Source organism: Hyla sarda, chromosome 2, assembly GCF_029499605.1.
Source record: "Hyla sarda isolate aHylSar1 chromosome 2, aHylSar1.hap1, whole genome shotgun sequence".
NCBI classification, from domain to species: Eukaryota; Metazoa; Chordata; class Amphibia; order Anura; family Hylidae; genus Hyla; species Hyla sarda.
Window position 1 is genome coordinate 417556520 of NC_079190.1, and position 20689 is coordinate 417577208.

Below are 20689 nucleotides of genomic sequence, written 5' to 3' on the forward strand. Positions count from 1 at the left end.
GAAGAAAATGGAATTTTGGGATTTGTAGGCAAAAAAAGAAAAACTCAAACAGGAAATACCAGTTCACAAAAAGCTAGCCACTGTGTTATGGTAATCTCACAACATAGCCATTTATCCCCAAGACAAGCGCAGATCCTTCCTAAGCATGTCCATTATTGTCTGGCAGGTATGTTCTAAAATCACCTTATGGTGGATAACTCCTTTAAGTGTTTATTCTTCAATGTGTACTAGAGTTATTATTTTGCTTTATTAAAATTTTAGGGTAGAGTCACACATTGAGTATATGCAGCATATTTCACACTGTGCAAAATCTGTTGTGCAGCGGGAAATACTCCTATGAGCAAACACACAGGGCTACCTGCAGCAGCCCAATGAGTGCAGTAAGGTTATTTCAGGCAGCCCTGTGTGTACAGTAAGGTTTGGAGCCAGGGCCAATGCATCACAGTTACATCGCCGTGTTCGCCCCACCTCCAAACCTTACTGTACACATAAAGCTGCCATATGCAGCATATTTCCCACTGTGCAGAATATGTTGGGCAAGATAAAATTCTTATACACAATGTGTGACCCTACACTAAGGGTGTTCTGGAGGAAACTGTTGGTTGCTATTTGAATGTGCATGTTTGGGTGCATAGTTTTGTCTGTTGGTTGCTATTTGTATGAGTATGTTTCCATCAATAACATTAGTTTTTGGCTGACTACATTTCTCTTGTATATGTATGTGTTGGTTCTCTTATCAGTGTACACCAAATTGCAGAAAGTTTAAGTTTACACTTTTTCACAGTAATATGTTTACTCAGCCAGCAATGTTTTTATTTTTATTTATTTATTTTTTTAATCAAGATGAGCAAATCTCCCAATATTTGGCAAATGTTAGGTTAGTTTTAGGCTTAGATCCTGACTTGCAATCAAGAGTGACCCCGATGTCCTTTGGTTGTCCATACAAAAGGTGTGAAGGAGCAAAGACTCCGGTCATGTAGAATGCACTAAGCGGCTGGTCTGAATGCAACGCACCTAGCCTAGTAAAATAATGGAAGCTGGGATGCATACAGCATCTCTGCTTACTCCCATGTTGCACAGTGTTTAGGAGCAATCTGAAGCGTATCACAATTTTTTTTTTTGTTTGTGAAATTTTGACCGAATACTATTTAAGCCAATTTCATTTTCTCATCTCCAATTAGTTCAATGCACATTAATGAAATATGACTATTATTACTATTAATATGTCAAACATAATGCCACTATTTTAATCAATGTCTGTTGTAGTCAATGCCATGTTAAACATAAAATATATCCTCAGCAAGTTAAACAATAAAAATACTGCAAATACTTAATATGACTATAAGGGCTCTTAACATACAAAAAAGAATACAATATAAATACTTGGATTTATGTCGGTATATTTCTAATTCACCATCCATGTTGGTTGTGAAATTGTCTTCAATGCCATATATTACATACATACAGAATATAAATGAAAAGAGTGCTATTTTATTACGATCAACACAATGTGCATTTGAAGTAAAATAAGCTAATATATGCTATGCTAGAATTTTTTTTTTTTTTTTTTTTTAGCAAATCCATATAAATAGCAAGAATGACTAGCTATAGCGGGCTGAAATACGTTTGAAAGGTCTCCAAATTTGAGTGTGGGTAAATAGATAACCACTGGAAGACAATGAAATGAAAAGATGTAATGTAAAGTAAGAAAAAAAAATTAAATAAAAATAATAAATTATATCTAAAATTATAGCATGACTGCTAATGACAATATCACAATTGCTGCATATCGTGGATATCACAAAAAAATGTAAGAAACATTCATGTACATGGAGCTTCTATAAGTAGCTCATAAAATACTTCCATTCTATTCTGAATTTTGTAGATTGGAGGTAAAAGTAATTCTTGGCTTCAGCACCACTGTGTAAAATGGTAACTAGATAAGGCTAAATGCAGTATTTACCATTATACCGATATTGCCCAGTCCATTGAATCGGCATTCTTTAACACTCTTATTTTTTGTACTGTTTATCTTATTGCTTCTTCTTTTTCCACTGGCCTCATCCTGTTCCTTAATAATTATTTAGGCATCTATATTAAGCTGTATTTACAATATATAATATTCACAGAACCATTAACTACAAGGAATAAATGATACACATAAAAACAGAAGTGCCATATAAAGCACTTTCCAAGCTATGTGAAATACAATAAAACAACACAAGAGCTTAAAATCTATCCTTCAATATATGCTACACAATGCATACTGGGACTTGAGAAGAAGACACACTGAAAATCCAGGACAGATTGAAGCGGACATAACTTCTTGTTATCATGAAACTGAAAAAGATCCAGGTAAAATTCTACATTGTCCTTCCAAGTGTATGTTGGCTATCATGCAAAGTTCCATTCATATAATTCTGGATAAAAAAAAAAAAAACTTCAAAATTTTTCCGGAGATGGTTTGTAATGATGAGAATGGTGTTGCTTCATATGAGGCCCTGAAAAACAAAGAATTCATTGTAAACCTACAGTCTTGATTATACAAGACTAAACAGTAAATAGACTCCTACAATATAGATTTGAAGGACTATAGTTGTTCGAGGCAAAAATGATCGATGGCCTATCCTCAAGAGAGGCCATTGATCACTGATTGTTGAATGACTTGAATAGATACTGAGATGCATTAACCAGGCATGGCCACCAGGCAGTGAACAGATAACCAGTAGGGTGTCGATCAGTGACTGATGGCCTACCCTGTCAATGGTCCAATGATCTTGAGGCATAAAACATAATATGGAATTTTATACATATATATATATATATATATATATATATATATATATATATATATAAATAAATATATATATATATATATATATATATATATATATAAATAATTACAGATGTAGTAAATGTCAATGGGATGGTGATGGGGCGACATCGGGTTACCTCAGTACAAAAGTCGCTGTGAGATAAGAGGAATTGCATATAATACTATAGACATCACTGCTCACTAGAGTACATTCACTGGGAAAATGATACAGTACGTGAGCAGCAATATAGTAGTGTAAGTATGTCACTTAAAGTAGTGTACAGGAGCTCCTCTCTCACACTAGAGTAAAGAAATTATGTGTGTACTGTGATCTGCTTAGTGATTTTTTAAGTGATTAGTGGGGGTCTCAGTTTATTCAAACAAATATTATTCTTTACATGTGAGGGTTTCAGAACAAGATGCCTCTTAATGTGATTGGGTTGTGAATATGGCACATGGCAGGAAATCATCATAAATAGAATTTCCATACAATGTTTTGCATTTTTTTTTAATACCCCTAAATACTATATTTATACATAATTCCTAAATATATCCACGCATAATTACATACTAGATGGCAATACTCTTTAAAAACACTTAGAAAATGCTATTCAAAATTGACTTTTTACCTGCTAGAGGAAAAAAGGGGAAAAAAATTACAGCAAATGACATCCCATTTAAAAAAAAAAAAAAAAAAAAAAACCAAATGCCAACAGGGAGAAGAAAATAGGTAAGATTAAAGGTGAATTTAGAATCAATCTTTTTTGGTTGGGTGCACAATGCAGTCTTTAAATGCAAAGAATGTAAACTGAAGGAAGAATGTAGCAACAAACACAGTTTTGGGCATAATTGGCAATTACACCTCGCATTGTGTGCAGCTGTGTACGATAATGGTACGTGCTCTCATCACCAACCTAATTGTTTTGCATCCCATAACTGTTTTGTGTTTTAACATTCCAAAGAGTGAAACATTACTTTGAAATGTTTCTGGAAGACGTCCCTGTTTTTTTTTCTTTTTTTCATGAACCTTTTTTTTTCAAGTATTTTAAACAGGAATTCAGTAGTGAAGAACATGTGAAAAACATGTAATGATGTAAAGTATGAAATAAATTATATAGCCCCATGCTGCTGCCAAGATGAATCACAACATAGCAAGATACAAATGTTATCAATGTCTAGACTGTCATCGGCAAAGAGTTAGAAGAGGGGCAAATCTGCCAAAATCTTGTCATCTCCCTTAATCATGAGCATGCTGTACCGCAATGTGGTAGAAGCTTGTCTGCACACAGATACATAGCACCATGCTCAAATAATAATAATAAAAAAAGGTTCTGTCAACCTTCATAAACTTTAGTTATCCAAACACCTAAATATGTCACTATAACTTCTGTTCGGAATTAAAATAATTTCAGAAAAAAGAATCCTCATTTATTTAAAAAAGCCTTGTTCGACTAGGGTACTGGTATTGTTCGACTAGGGTACTGGAGTTCATATTATTCAAATTTATGTGGCTGAGCAAGGAACACACCAAGCCAGCATCTCTGTGATTTGATAAGCAATAAAGGGAAAAGTGGAACCCCCACCTATCATACATTGATGGAAATTCTAAGGAGAGGCCATTTGTTGAATTCTCAGAAAAGCCTCATAATTCACCCCAGACTGACAAGGTAAGCAACAAAAAATATATTCAAATTTTAAAACCCATTTACTTCAATCAATATTGGAAAATTATGTTGACTGTATTTGACCATTTACTTTGCATAAGCGTTGGAAAGATTTAGAATAAACATTTTTTGTTATTTCATGAATAATCATGTTGATGACACAAAAAAACTGAGTAACATAGGTTTTTTTTGTTTTGTTTTTAGGAAGCTAGGCTGTAATTTCATGAGCAGTCTACTTCCTTTCTCTGCTGGATTAAAGAGAAGAGCTCCAACTTGCTGGGCAGATATGCAAAATCTGAGCTTCATACAGTGAACATGTACAAATAATCTAAAGAAAACTTATTAACATAGCAGGATTGCTGGCCTCAGATGTTTTTGGCCAAGTAACCATCCCTAATTATACACACAGCTTTTTCCAGCATTGAACATGCACATTCAGCATCAGTGACTTACTACTTCAACCTCCACATTTTCTATGTTGGCAGCAATGGTGAACAGCTGCCAAACCCATTTGGACTGGGCAATGAAATTAGACAGGAAAAAAATCCTGTTTTTACTAGAGAACAAATGATTTTACCAGGTGTACAGGATGCGGTTATTAAATATATATATATATATATATATATATATATATGTAAAGGGATTAAGAATTTTCTATATGCTGCCTTGCTGAAATAACGAGTGGGAGTTGGTTCTCTTGGTGCCCTGTCAACATCACAGGAATTGTTGCAGTATCATAGCATTATGCAACATTGTCTACTAGAGGTGTTAAGAGAGCTCTACCTATGCCTCATTTTGATGCTATATTGGGACAGTGGTAGCAGCAGTAGCTGTGGCAGATGTCCCAGGGACCAGTGATAGCCACAGATGGATATGACAGCTGCTTTAAACAACCTGAGGAGACTGAGTCATGGGAAAGAAATATTTGCACCAGTAGATGCTAGAAATGGAAAGGATTCTAAAGCCAGGTAGTCTACTGTAAGATCCATGTGTGAAACATAACTCCTGGTGCTCAGAAGGAGTTAGAGAGAGAGTGTTCCCCTTCCGGGAAACATCAGGTGTGCTAAGACCGATTGAACAGAATTCTCAAGAGGAGGTTTTATTTCATGTAGAACCCACATACTTTAGAATACTAACTGGCCAGGCCTAATACAAGCTTGTAGCCTGTTACTGGCTAAAGCATGAACCATGTAGACAGGCAGTATTCATCGAGGTCTGTGGCATATCACCTCATATCACCTAGGGACACCCCAGGGTGGAAAATTCGATATAGAAATTATTATTTGTTTAATGTGAGACTACCAAATGTTTGTGCTAAAGAAGTGCGTTTGCAGTGTGCAGTTGGGGGGCAAAGGTACCCTATTCCTGCCCAAACATGGCTTGGGATCAGGAGTTGGATGAGCAATCCACAATTATAAACCTTCCACACTCATTTCACTGGTATTGGTTATAGGGCCACTATCACATTTTTTTTTCACAGAGGCCTCAACCATCCTTGATCTGGCCTCACTCCTTTATAATATAAAGTGATTGTTTTTTATTTCATTATATATATATATATATATATATATATATATATATATAAATATATATATATATATATATATATATATATATTCATTCTTAACAACTTTAAAGAAAATATATATATATATATATATATATATATATATATATATATATATATATATATAGTAAGAATCATGCCGTGCAGTTAAATTACTGAAAGCCCCCGATTACTTACTGTGAGGTATAGAGGGAAGTATGTCTGGTGTCCTGAAGGTCTTTATTGTGGCTGGTCCTTCACCGCCGGTTGTTAAAACTTGAACTTCTAGTCGGTAAAGCATTGAAGGCCTAAGATTGTGGACAGTGAGAACATAATGGTCCTGTATGAAGAAGACAACATATGTAAATCTTGTGATTTCTCAAATGCTTCCCTAAAGGGATGCAATCCAGTATAAATACACATTGAACTATTTGCACCTACCACTGGCAATATCTGAGACTGTGAAATTATACTATTGGGTAGGCTGTTTTGTCGGCTTTCTGTTGTGACTTCTGCCCATGTGACTTGGAATCCTGTCATAGGTTGATGAAGGTTTAACTTGGACAATTTCCATGAAAAATGTCCAGTAATGTTATTCTCATGCACATTGAAAGAAGCCGATAGATTTTCAGGTTTTGCCAACACTTTAGCAACAACTTGTCCTATGAGGAACGATAACATTTCACATATTTCAATAATTCATTTGAATTTGGTTTAAAAAAAAAAAAAAGAAATATAAAGACAACAGATGAGAAATACAAAAATACTTCAGTATTTGCTAAATTGATAAAAAAAATTGTGTCAAATAAATTATTCTAAAAAAAAGATATCAGCTGAACAAAAGATTGAAATAAACTGACATTATTAATACATGTCATTGTGGCTTCTGTGACCTACTTCATATGCAGCCTAAATAATTTCAATATGCTAATTCTAAGAGGTAGTTAATAAATAATGTATACATAGACAGAGTTTGTTGCAGCCAGGCATGAATATATAAATATCTACAGATGGGGTATAGCATTTCTACTGAATGTAAAATAAATGGCAATATATTTAAAAAAAATTATGCTAAAAAACAATATTTCTGCTTCAGTCAGTGAAGCTGTCCATAAATAGTTATAAACCATAGCATGTTCATTATGAAGGTTTCTATCAGGTTCTATATTGCAACTGTCATTGGATAACATGGCAAAATGGGAAAATATGGCACCTACCACATAAATCAAAGTGAATAGCCAGGATCTTTGTGGCCCGGTTTTTAACCTGGCTATTTACCTTGATTTACATGGCAGATGCAATATTTCTTATTAAGCCATGTTATCTACTGACAACTGTGATTTTTGGTATTCAAATGACATTTGTGATCTTTGTTTATGATAGTTCTATAGCCTGTTTGGCTGTCCCCTGATGAACCCTTAGTGGTTGGAAACACGTTGTGCCACAAGTTTTTGTGTGAAACAATTGACGTCACACTAGCTAAGCCAGGGGTATATATCTCAGTTTATGTCTATAAACGTGTGTCCTTGAGGCTACAATTAAGTCTTGCTTAAAAGGGTTGTCTTATCAAGACAAAACTTGTCCTTAGCCCTATTACTGCATGTTGACATCATAGTAGGGGTGCCCTACTCCTGACCCCTTTCTATGAGCCAAGATAGTAAAGTCAGAGCTGCTCCCAATGAAGCAGACATGTCCCACTCATCAGTCCCAAATAACCTCACTCGACAATAATACTGGTTCACCAGAAGTTCCTAAATTTTGACCTGACATAGTCAGCTGTTTTTAAAGCAGGGGTTATCTTGGTGAGACAACCAGGTTAACATAAGATATTCAGCTTTTCATAGTAGAAGTCTATAATCCTTTTCCTTTTTTATATATTTTTTTTAAGTAGCATTCTAAATCCCATTGTAAACTGATCTCTATATTTTTAGCACATTAAACATTTACATACACAAATTGACTGCACTCCAGATCATCTTGGCACCCTTTAGTGCCTTTTACCATATGTCATTACCTTGTCTGCGTCTAGGAGGGACATGTTTATATAGAACTCACAAAGTAATCTATGTAATTCATAGTGAAACTGGATCATAAAACAATATTTTGTTCTATTTCCTTTGTCTCCAGTATTTGTTCTGCATATTCTGTGTTGTTTTTGTAAGACTAATAATGTTCTGCAAGTTCTTCAAATCCATTTAGAAAATGAGTTAACTCCTCTTGAGTAAAGGCAGATTTGCCAACAATGAATGCCTTTACCCAATATCTGGCAGGACTTCACAAACATTTCACTGAGTTACAGTAAACTTCAATGCTAAATCTCTGTAAAAGCAACAGGAGTATGAAAGACTTCTAACTGAACTTCAACACTTCACTACACACAAAGAAATTCTCTATTTGTTCTGAGCTTTTAGGTTTTTTAAACATCAATTGAAAATGATTCCCAATAAAACTAACTTGGTTGACCAAAAAACTTTACCTTAAGAGTTTACATTCCATTATGATACAAGGGAATCTATTCCAAGAACATGAAAGCCGCATAAGTTTATTTTGTAATACAAAAATATTTTTCGCATACAGCCAGGTGTTTTTTCCCTTGTAGTCTCACGTTAAATAGAGAGTTTCAATAGAATCATTAAAGTTTTTAACCTGGCTATTTACTTTGATTTTCATGGCGGATGCAATATTTCTTATTAAGCCATGTTATCTACTGTCAACTGTGATTTTTGGTAATAAGCCAGGTTTTAAAATTACATTTGTGATCATTGTTTATGACAGTTCTATAGCCTGTTTGGCTTTCCCCTGATGAACCCTTAGTGGTTGGAAACACGTTGTGCCACAAGTTTTTGTGTGAAACAATTGATGTCACACTAGCTAAGCCAGGGGTATATATCTCAGTTTATTTCTATAATTCGCACTTGGTTAAAAGGGTTGTCTTATCAAGACAAAACTTGTCCATAGCCCCATTATTGCATGTTGACATCATAGTGGGGTGCCCTACTCCTGACTCCTTTCTATGAGCCAAGATAGTAAAGTAAGAGCTGCTCCCAATGAAGCAGAATTGTCCCACTCATCAGTTCCAAAAATGATTAAACATTCCTATGTGAAATTATTTTTAAGAAAACTCGCCCCATAGGACAGTCTCTCTCCCACTTCTATGTCATAAATATAGTAATAGAAAGCCTCTGCAAAAAAGCAACACCAAGTATCCTATGCTGGACCTCCTCAATGTTATTTTATTTTAGCCTTAGAAACTACCACATGTAAAAATATAGAAAAAAAATGTCACCTAATATTAATATGTCCAGTGCTGGGGACATAAATGATGGTAGCACATCAACAATAGTATAGCAGAATAGTACATAACTGCGTTCGTACCCATAAAAAATAAAGATTAGCATAATCATCTAGTTTTTTAATTATTTTTCTAGATAATAACACAAACTTACATTAGAGATTATTACTATACACAGCACATGCTCAAAATAGTCATAAAAAATTCATGACTCGATTCCAGACCAAGAAAACACTTATTCCAGGAAGTAATTCATTTTATTGGATTTTTGAAAGTCTGTCCAAACACCCTAGATTGTCAAATATCTGTCAAAATCTCTTGTTCTAGTCCAGTGTAATTTTTCATAGCATTTTATCTTACTTTGTTAAACTGTTGTCCTATAAATATTTTGTCCTCAATGTCTCAATATTAAAGGTTTTGCAAGAATAAAATGATGTAGAAAACTAAACAAGACTAGTTTATCAGTCAAACTGGCCATACATTAACATTTCTCCGAATACCTACATATACATTTTTTTAAATGGAGAGTCGGAGGTGTGCTACTTTTAGATGGTCAGATTGTCTTGATGAAATTGGTGGAACGCACCAATACATATCCAATGTGGCCAGCTTGAGATATGGAGTATGTGACAAGATAATGTCAAGTATTATCTAAATTTTTTTCCCCAAAAAGGTTTTATTTAAAGCAGTAGGGTGATGCAGGGGGGCAAGTTCCATGTAGCCAGTCTGACATTTTGTACCAACTGCCTGTTATCAGCAACAAGGATTTGTTACACCACTTTTAAACATAGGCTATATCTGGTAATGCAACTCCATATCCACTTGATCATAAGATACAGTACAGGGACTGATGTAACTCCTAGAAAAGTCCTTACCCTCTTCTCACACAAGCACTTTCAATAAACACTCTTGATAATCTAAGACACGTATTGGGTGAAAGGAGCAGTGCAGGAAGCCAATTTAATAATTTATTTTAATGTAGCTCTTTATGAAACAAGAACGGAACAGCCGCATTTCAACATACAAAGATTACACTTATTTTGATCCCTGGAACTGTCCAGACCATTTCTTACCTCCTTCAGTTGGACAATTGATGTGTTTGTGGTTTTTGCCTTTCAGCGCTGAACAGAGAGGAGTAGTGAAGAAAATGCTTTCAGCCTTTAAATGGCCCTTAGATCTGGCTGGCTGTATTGTGACTTTGTATTTGCATGAAAATAATAACCCAGGTAGGATAATGTGGTGATCCTGTGTGGAAAAAGAAGTATTTGGTTCATAAAAGCAGCAGGTTCAGATTGATAATAGAGGGTGCCTGTACTGATAATCTGCACATCAATGGGGACATAGACCAAGATTTATCAAATTTTTTGAAACAGAACATTTCGGATGACTGTTGTTAAAGGACAACTGCAGCGCAATATACACTTATCCCCTATTTACAAGATAGGAGATAAGTGTTTGATCGCGGGGGGTCCGACTTCTGGGACCCCCCTTGATCTCCCTAACGGGGGGCCGCCATTAGCGCTCATAGTGAGCGCTAAGGCGTGTAGCGTCGACCTAGAGGTCGACGGTGACGCCCCTTCTCCTCCCTGTCCCAACACAGTTCTATTGGGGGAGGCGGGAGGCATGAACGCTGCCTCCTCGCCTCTCCCATAGAGATGTATGGAGGAGGCGTGCTGGCCGCAACGTCATGCTGCGGCTGGCACGCCCCCCTGCACGGGAGAGCTGCGGCCCCATACAGGAGATCACAGGGGGTCCCAGCGGTCGGACCCCCCCGCCATCAAACACATCCCCTATCCCCTAATCACGCTGCAGATGTCCTTTAAATAATAATTGTGGTGTGGCTACTAGCAATTCAGAAATGTGCTTAAACTTATGTGAAAAATTCTAAGACCCTCGGCACTATAGTGCAGAGGAGAATTTTTCACATAAGTTTAAGCACATTTCTGAATTGCTAGTAGCCACACCACAATTATTATTTAACAACAATCATCTGAAAGGTTCCGTTTCTAAAAATTATGTTTAACTATGTAGAAAGCAGTCAAAGTATTAACAGTTATCCAGTGTCTCTCAGTCTGCTGACTGGTGGCACATGGAAAGTTGGGCTTTTAACCCCTTAGGGACTCAGACCATTTAAAGGGGTACTCCGGTGAAAAACGTTTTTTTTTAAATCAACTGGTGCCAGAAAGTTAAACAGATTTGTAAATTACTACTAATAAAAAATCTAGATCCTTCCTGCACTTATTAGCTGCTGAATACTACAGTGGAAATTCTTTTCCGTTTGAAACACAGAGCTGTCTTCTGACATCATGAGCCCAGTGCTCTCTGCTGACATCTCTGTCCATTTTAGTAACTGTCCAGGGTAAAAGGAAATCCCCATAGCAAACATATGCTGTTCTTGTCAGTTCATAAAATGGACAGAGATGTCAGCAGAGAGCACTGTGCTCTCTTTTGCATTAATAATGCTGAGACGCTTTTACCTTACCTGATTCCAAGAATGTTTTTTCGAGACATATTGTACTTTAACATACTGGTAAATTTCAGTTGCTACTAATTATTCATTTTTCTATCTTTGAAACTTTCTGCTTGTAAGGAAAATGGAAATTCCCAATAAATTATATATTGATTCACAAACACTATGGGGGAGATTTATCATTGCATTTAGAGCATTTTTTTTTTTATCTATGTTTTGGCGCAGTTCAGGAGCAAGAAGCATATTTAGCGACTTTTATGTGTCTTTTGATATAGACAGTTTCACTCTTTTTGCCTACCTGTAGAACTTTTTCTTTTTGACCATGCAGTGGTCATGTATTTATCATTTGCGACTTTTGTTAAAAGTCGCTATTTTGTGCGCAAAGGTAATTTTTATAGGTGCAAAGCTACACCACCTACCAGTAGGCGTGAGAATAATTTCTACCTTCCACAATTCAACATTTAAAGGGGTACTCCAGTGCTTAGACATCTTTTCCCCTATCCAAAGGATAGAGGATAAGATGCCTGATCGCGGGAGTCCCGCCGCTGGGGACCCCCGTGATATTGCACGCGGCACCCCATTTGTAATCAGTCCTATCACGCCCCCTTCCGTAGGCTTGCATTGAGGGGCGGAGCGTGACATCACACGGGGGCGTGACGTCACACGCCGCCCGCCCTGTAGTTGCCGGTAACCAGTCTCGGAGCGAACACGCTCCGGGGACTGATTACAAACGGGGTGCTGCGTTCAAGATCCCGGGGGTCCCCAGCGGCGGGACTCCCTCGATCAGGCATCTTATCCCCTATCCTTTGGATAGGGGATAAGATGTCTAAGCACCGGAGTACCCCTTTAACCTCTTGTAGACAACAGCGTCCCACTCCCCTTCTAGGACACGTGCTCAGGAGCTGAGCGCAGGTCATAGCTGGGTGGTCCTGGTGGCTATCTGCCACCAGGACCCATCTCTAATGCCAGACATCATGGTGATGCCCGGCTTTAGCCCCTTAGACACCGCAATCAAATTAGATTTTAGTGTCTAAAATGCAAGTAAAAATGTCACAGCAGCTCTGTGAAAGTAAGTAAAGACACCTAACCTGCCAAATTCAGGACCCGGGAAAGTGTCTACTTCCCTCCCTCACAAGGATCTAGAAAAAGTGGATGTGGTAGAGCTTTTCCCACCACAGCAGAGCTGCGCAAAATTTATCATCCTGCTGCACCTTCTTGACAAATAAGATGCACGCTAGTCAAACCCACCACCCAAATAAACGTGGGAAAATAGCTCTACCGTATACATTCTTTGATAAATCTCGGCCTATATGTCTACTTTATGTTGGCATTATAAAGTTGACATGTTTTTACTTTTTGAAGACATTAGAGGGCTTCAAAGTATAGCAGCAATTTTTAAAATGTTCACAAAAATTTCAAAATCTGAATTTTTCAGGAACCAGTTCAGTTTTGAAGTGGATTTGAGGGGCTTTTCTGAGAGAAATACCCCATAAATGACCCCAATATAGAAAAAGCAACCATCAGAGTATTCAAAATGACATACAGAAAGTTTGTTAACTCTTTAGGTGTGTCACAGGAATAGTAGCAAAGTGAAGGAGAAAATTCAAAATCTTAATTTTTTACACTCACATGGTCTTGTAGAGCCATTTATTTTTATTTTTACAAGGGGTTAAAGGAGAGAAATCCCCACAAAATTTGTAACCCAATTTATCTCAAGTAAGGAAATACCTCATATGTGGATGTTAAGTGCTTTTTGGGTGCACTAGAGGGCTTAGAAGGGAAGGAGCAACTTTTTGTTAAAATCGGATGTGCAAATGAAAAAAATGTTTTCACTAAAATGCTGTTTTTTCCCCAAATGTAACATTTGGGAGGGGGGGGGGGGGGCAAACCTCCAGCTGTTGCAAAACTACAACTCCCAGCAAGCCCTTTGGCTGTCCGTGCATTCTGGGGGTTGTAGTTATGCAACAGTTGGAGGCACACAGGTTGGAAAACAATGGGAGTTTGTTACTTAACTCAGTGTTTCACAACCAGTGTGCCTCCAGCTGTTACAAAACTATAAAACTACAACTCCCAGCATGTACGTTTGCAACAGCTGGAGGCACACTGGTTGTGAAACACTGAGTTAGGTAACAAACTCAGTGTTTCGCAACCAGTGTGCCTTCAGCTGTTGCAAAACGACAACTCTCAACATGCACTTATAGGCGAAGGGCATGCAGGGACTTGTAGTTATGCAACAGCTGGAGGCACACAACTGCAAATCCCAACATGCCATTTGGCTGTCCATGCATGCTGGGGGTTGTAGTTATGCAACAGCTGGAGGCACAAAAATGTGCCTTCTGCTGTTGCATAACAACAACTCCCAGCATGCCCTTTTGTGCATGCTGGGAGTTGTTGCTAAGCAATAGCAGGAGGCCAGCCTTACTTCCTGCTGCTGCGCTCTGAGGATCCACATGCCACTGCCGAGTCCGCTCCGGGGTCCCCAATCCCACCGCTGATGCCGGGTATCGGGGAGCCTGGGCTCAAGTGAGGAATCCCAGCACCCGCTCCGGCCCTCTGGAACAGGGGCGGAGCGGGTGCCATTAGCTACACCCCCAAAGCAGGAGTTCTGATTCATCAGCGGGTAAAGGCCAACGAATCAGGACGATTGTGAGGTGGCACTAGTGCCAACTCACTCCTGCTGCTAAAGTATGATAGGTACAGTCTCTGCCGACACCTATTATCCTTTTTTTCCAGGTCACCGGGGACCCAATTGATCCGGAATTGCCGCAAATCGCTGATCTGAATTGATCGGCGATTTGCGGTGATTCATGACATATTATTTCAGCAGGCATCCCCGTCCGGTCCCCGTCTGGTTAGCAGCAGGGACCGGAAATATTCAGGGCGTACAGGTACGCCCTGAGTCCTTAAGGAGCAGGGATGCAGGGCGTATTCATACGCCCTGCATCCCCAAGAGGTTAAGATCTGTTCCCACTTGTGTGGTGCTGTGCAGCTGCAGTGCCGTGTCAATGGGTTGATGCCACAGAGCCTAGGGGCTGAATCCAGCAGCAGTGGTGCTACATCGATGGTGGCTACCAGCCAGCACCTTGTCATTGCAGTTAGGTACATACTTTTTTTTTAACAGTTTAATTAAAATATGAACTAACTACCTGATGCTAGTTTCACTGAAAAGCAGTAGATGAATGTATAACATGTGGATGTGCAGCCATGTTTTTACTTCTACATTTCTGGTACATATCTATAGGTAATGATGTTGCGAACATAACATTTTCGGTTCACGAACGGCGAACGCGAACTTCTGCAAATGTTTGCGAACCGGGCAAACCGCCATTGACTTCAATGGGCAGGCGAATTTTAAAACCCACAGGGACTCTTTCTGGCCACAATAGTGATTTAAAAGTTGTTTCAAGGGGACTAATACCTGGACTGTGGCGTGCCGGAGTGGGATCCATGGCAAAACTTCCATGGAAAATTGCATAGTTGATGCAGAGTCTGGTTTTAATCCATAAAGGGCATAAATCACCTATTATTCCTAAATTCTTTGGAATAACGTGCTTTAGCCCCCTTTAGGCAGCACATAGAGCCCCCTTTAGGCATCACATAGTTAGATCCCCCCTTTAGGCAGCACATAGATTCCCCCATATTAGGCAGCACATAGTTAGAGCCCCCCTTTAGGTAGCACTGGTTTTATTTCACAGCCAAAAAAGGTATTTTTTTTTATTATTTGAACAACTATCACACCAAATGTGATTTGCACTAGTGTGACAATGAGCAAAAAAGGTTGCCAGCGGAGTTCCCCTTTTAAGCAGAGGTCCCCAACCAGGGTGCCTTCAGTAGTTGCAAGACACACGGACGGAACTTATAGCCCTTTTAGTACTGTAGTTAGTTGCTTGAAGGAAATTAAGTTTTACACCGGAGTACCCCTTTTAACCAGCGGTTCCCTCCCAACCAGGGTGCCTCCAGCTGTTGCAAGACACACGGACTTATATTTGAGCACTAAAAAGGGCTTTTTTGGGTGCTGTCCTTAAAGCAGATGTTAGACTAGTGCTTTAGGAGTAAAGTGAACCCTGAATACACCACCTAGCAGCAACCTAGCTATAGCTTTCCCTATTAAAGCAGGAGCAGCTTCTCTGTCCCTCCACTTTCTAAGCCTGCAGCATGCCGAATGAAGGTAAAATGGCGTCCGTGTAGGAGGTAGGAGGGTCTGGAAGGGAGGGACTGCTGCTGATTGGCTGTAATGTGTCTGCTGACTCTGACTCACAGGGTCAAAGTTTACCGCAATGTTAAAGTATAGGGGGCGAATCAAACTTCACATATGTTCGCCCGGCGAACGCGAACATGCTAAGTTCGCCAGCGAACAATTTGCGACATCTCTATCTATAGGGTATGTCACGAACATCTGATAGATGCGGGTACCATCTCTGGGACCATCAGCTATCCTAAGAATGAGGCCTTGTCTGTCCTAGTTGAGGTAGCCAGAGGTGACAGGTTTGCCGATAACAGCCAGGCTGTTATATGTAGATTATGTAACTTCCATAGATGTAAATAGGTATTTCTTAAACAGTGTAACACCATGAGTTATGCTGTTTCTGTAATAAACAAGTTATGGAAGCAGAGTAGCCCTTCATGCTAGTCCAACATTATGTGTACACATTTCCTTTCTTGAAATGATTAGCTCAATGCATATATAGGTAATTTCTAATATACCACTACTATATTTCTACTGCCTACTGCCCAGTTCCTGCATGTTGACAGAACTTGAATTGTATTTACTTTGCCTTATTATATCATAATATAGTATGCTACAATAAACAGAGCAGGTCTGTTTACACTGTGGGTGGCTACTAAGATGTTCAGTAAGGGCTGGCTTCTTCTGCAGTGTGTTATGAATCACCTGGACCGCACTACATCAAAGCGTCTTACTTCTAACAGAAAGCAGAATTTCCATGATGTGATAATAGCTGGTGAATGTTCATCCAAGCAAAACAGGCAGGGTATTAAAACCAGCATGAAAGGCCAGCTTAGGATACACCAACAACGCCTCTACAAATGACTGTACAAATAAGGGAGTGCTATGTTGTCACATGACAATAGCAAACAATTTAACGCAGTTTATATCAAAATATGAGCACAGATTGCATAGCTCTAAGTCAAGGCAAACACCATCTCTGCACTGTGTGAAGTAACATAACCTACACTAAAGTGAAGTCACTTCACATATGATATTAGGAGCAATTCACTGGTTTAGTGTTATGCTTATCATTTGGCTGCTTCACATATCTCTAACACAGGCAAATTAGTTACCATATTATAGTCATTATAAATCCAGCCCCATCATGAATGTGCCAAACCACCTTTTCTTTAGCCAAAGCTGGATTTTCAAAAACATTTGACTTTCCATGCATTGACAGGATATATAACAAGAAATAAGAGTTATCCAGTTTAGGAAATGTTATCCTGCATAGAGGGTATAAGTGTTTGATCATGGGGGGATCTGATCGCTTGGACCCCTACGATCTGCTGCCCGGCGCCTTGCCTTACCCCATGAATGAAGCTGTGTTGACCATGGCAGAAAGTGGTGGCCGGCACACCCCCTCCATGCATCTCTATGGGAGAGTCGAAGATACAGCATTCATATATCTGCAGCTCTCTCATAGAGATACAGTAAATGGAGGGGCCATGTCAGCCACCGCTTTGTGCCATGGTCCACACAGCTTCATTCAAGGGGAAAGCCAGGGCGCCGGGCAAGAGATCATTAGGGTCCCCGTGGTCGGATCCACAGTGATAAGACATAGAAGATAGATAATGGGTTTTCCTCAACTTGATGACTTCTTTAGGTTTTAACTTACTTGGGTTACAGCTTTCTCAGGTCCTTTGGTTTCATTGTTTGTACATGATTCAGGAATCCATTGAACATGATAAAGTCCCAAAAGAGGATCTGAATTAAAACAGAAAAAATTACCTAGAATTAGTAAGTCCTATATATTAATAAGGCAGGGATCATTCCGCACATTTGAAAAGTAGAAATCACATTGAAATCACTTTGGTTTAAATTTATGTATTTATTTAAAATGTGTAAAGTAAGAAAGTACTCAATTCCTATTTATTTGCTTTGTATACAAGGTATGATATTAAGACCATGTTCTATCTAGAAGAATGGACTGAAAAAAAGTATATAGCTGCCTCCTGGTCAAGCAACCACTTCCCTGACATCACAGAAAACAGCGTATAATAAATTCTCCATCCTAGGCATATGCTTAAATGATTCAAGATTCAAGTCCAAATTTTTGCATATGCTGACCAGGTAGACATGTCAGTTTTTATTTCCATTGGCTTTTCTACTTTACCAGATGTGGGTGTCTCAATGAACAATTCTAATAATAATAATCCTAATATAGGGAAATGTTGTGTATGCAGCTTCCTAATGTTTCTTATGTATGTCCAACCAGAGACAAACTTTAAAACATACTGAAATCACAAAGCTAACATGTGTCAAAACATCACAAAAATCAGGAATCTAAGACCTATGACCCTTTAACTTCCTGGCAAACCAGGTGTCCCCAGTCCTCATTACTCATCTGACCATATTTAGTGATACATCATATGTGCCCTTTGGTGCCCTAGTACATTTCATCATTGGGTTGACTGCAATCAGTAACAACAAATCAGGGTGAGATTGCAGAATGTGATCTCTAATGCTGTAATAATCATCCCAAAGATAAGTATAATAGGGGAATTTAACCCTCAGAGGGGTTCTTCTGCCAATATAGTGGCCACAAAATCCTGGCGCTGCATAGGGAGCCCATGTGCATCCACGTAAGCCATAGAGATGGAACCTTGTGTTGATATGACCTAATACAGAGGGTGCATTCAGTCTTTTTCTATGACAACCCTTTCTACTGTTTGCAAGCCACTGATCATCATTGATCTAAACTCTTTGCAATCAAGTGTATCTACAGCATTTTAATGTTCCCTGCATGTTTGCTACTTTAAAATGTGAATTTCAATAAAAATCAAATGCTCTATACACATTAGGGTCAAGCACAAGCTTTCATCACATGCCTTATTGGTTAAAAGAAAGAGTACAAAGGCAGAACATTTACTGCCAAGCTCTATAGTTCAATGTCACATGAAATAAAATATTCATCAATAACTTTGTACATTGATTTAAATGAATCCTGAAACATTTAAATCCGTCATGAATGTATAAAAAAAGATTGATATAAATTGTTAGTAATTTAATACAGCTTTGAAGCTTCTACAGGTTGATTCCATATGTGAACTAAAAACTCAAGGATCTTCAGTCTTGTCTGATCAGATACAGTAGTCTTGACAATTTGAGTAAGCAGATGGTAGGGGGGCAGTGCTGGGCTCGTTTTCTCATGGCATATATATCAATCATTCATAACACTTAAACCACTGCCAGGCATAGTGAATAACATTGATTACCTTGATACCTTTCATCAGACTGGATATATTAAAGGGGTAGTCCCATTTAGGAAAATCTATCCCCAAGCTAAATCCCCACGATCTCTTGTAAGGTGCTTCAGCTCTCTTCTTGCACGGGGCAGGGGTCAACATGACCCCCTTCCTTACATCTCTATGGGAGAGACACATGAGCTGGTGTGCCTGTGAATATCTAAGTTTTCCATAGAGAAGCATGGAGGGGGCCATGCACGAGAAGAGCCGGAGCGCCGTACAGGAGATCACAGGGGAATCCCATAAAATAGAGTTTAGGGTGTTGATTTATCCTCCATATTTCTCCATTTTCAACACAACTGAATATGTGTGGGAAATGCAATCCATAGAGGAACCCCCTCGCAACTTACATAACTTACAGGATTTCACAACGCATGGTTTTTTATTTAAAACAAACAAATAAATACATGGATAATTAAAAAATAAACAATAAAAAAATATTATTAATAATAATATCAACAAGAACAAAAATAATAATAATGATAATAATATGTTTTTTTTTTTTTTTATTATTTTGGATAGTTGTACATCCAAATGCATTCACTAGGATACACTGCACTACCTGTAAACTTTGCACTATTAGTTTTCTTTTATTATCTATAATTAACAGATAAAACATACATTGAGGATAAAATGCATATAAGACATTCTTCTTCAGGATTATTGTATGTGCATGGTCAGACTCAGGACTATAGCTCTGCAATAAGTGAGATGTGAAATATTAGTCAGAGGGCAAAGGTCATACGTGAGAATGCCATTACAAAGCACTACCTACTATAATATTTCTTCTGTTTTGTTAAGGTTTCCATTAGTTATCAGCATTCATCTCAGAAAGGTTATCTATCTATCTTTTTATCTATCTAGTCACACAGCTAATTCTTATCTATCTATCTTTTTTTGTACATCTGTTGAACTTGTTTTCAGTCGGATCAAATATGTCCTTATCAAAAATCTTCACTCTGATATTCTATTATCTATGGTAAGCATCCACACCCACATGTATGGCATGTAAATTATATAAACATATATAAGGTCTCTCATCCTCTGCCAAGCCAGAACACCCTGCTCTGTACTGACGAGGGGCAAGCACCCCGAAACAGCTGTCTGCAGATGGGTCCTCTTCCCTTCTGGGGAGATCTCTGACTTGGCATGAATTCCAATCAGCTTCTGAGACTTTTTAACCAGAGCCAGAGCTGATCAGAAGGCATGCTACCTTATATGGTGGTGTGATGAGAAACTTTGCATATATTTGCATCATTTGTTGAAACCATTGCATGTTGAGGGATCCGTGCAATGTAAAGTATAGGACAGTGGTCTACAACCTGCGGACCTCCAGATGTTGCAAAACTACAACACCCAGCATGCCCGGACAGCCGTTGGCTGTCCGGGCATGCTGGGTGTTATAGTTTTGCAACATCTGGAGGTC

General features: G+C 38.5%; 1 protein-coding gene across 1 annotated transcript in view; it reads right to left on the reverse strand.

Moving 5' to 3' along the window:
* Positions 1 to 825: 825 nt before the first annotated feature.
* Positions 826 to 20689, reverse strand: part of ANOS1 (anosmin 1) — a 162470-nt gene continuing 142606 nt past the window's right edge. The window contains exons 10-14 of the mRNA XM_056558868.1: positions 17634 to 17722; positions 10391 to 10562; positions 6467 to 6687; positions 6224 to 6365; positions 826 to 2501 (exon numbers count right to left, since the gene is read on the reverse strand). Of these exons, the coding sequence (XP_056414843.1) occupies positions 2443 to 2501; positions 6224 to 6365; positions 6467 to 6687; positions 10391 to 10562; positions 17634 to 17722 (683 nt within the window). The 3' untranslated portion in view covers positions 826 to 2442. The remainder of the gene's footprint in view (positions 2502 to 6223; positions 6366 to 6466; positions 6688 to 10390; positions 10563 to 17633; positions 17723 to 20689) is intronic.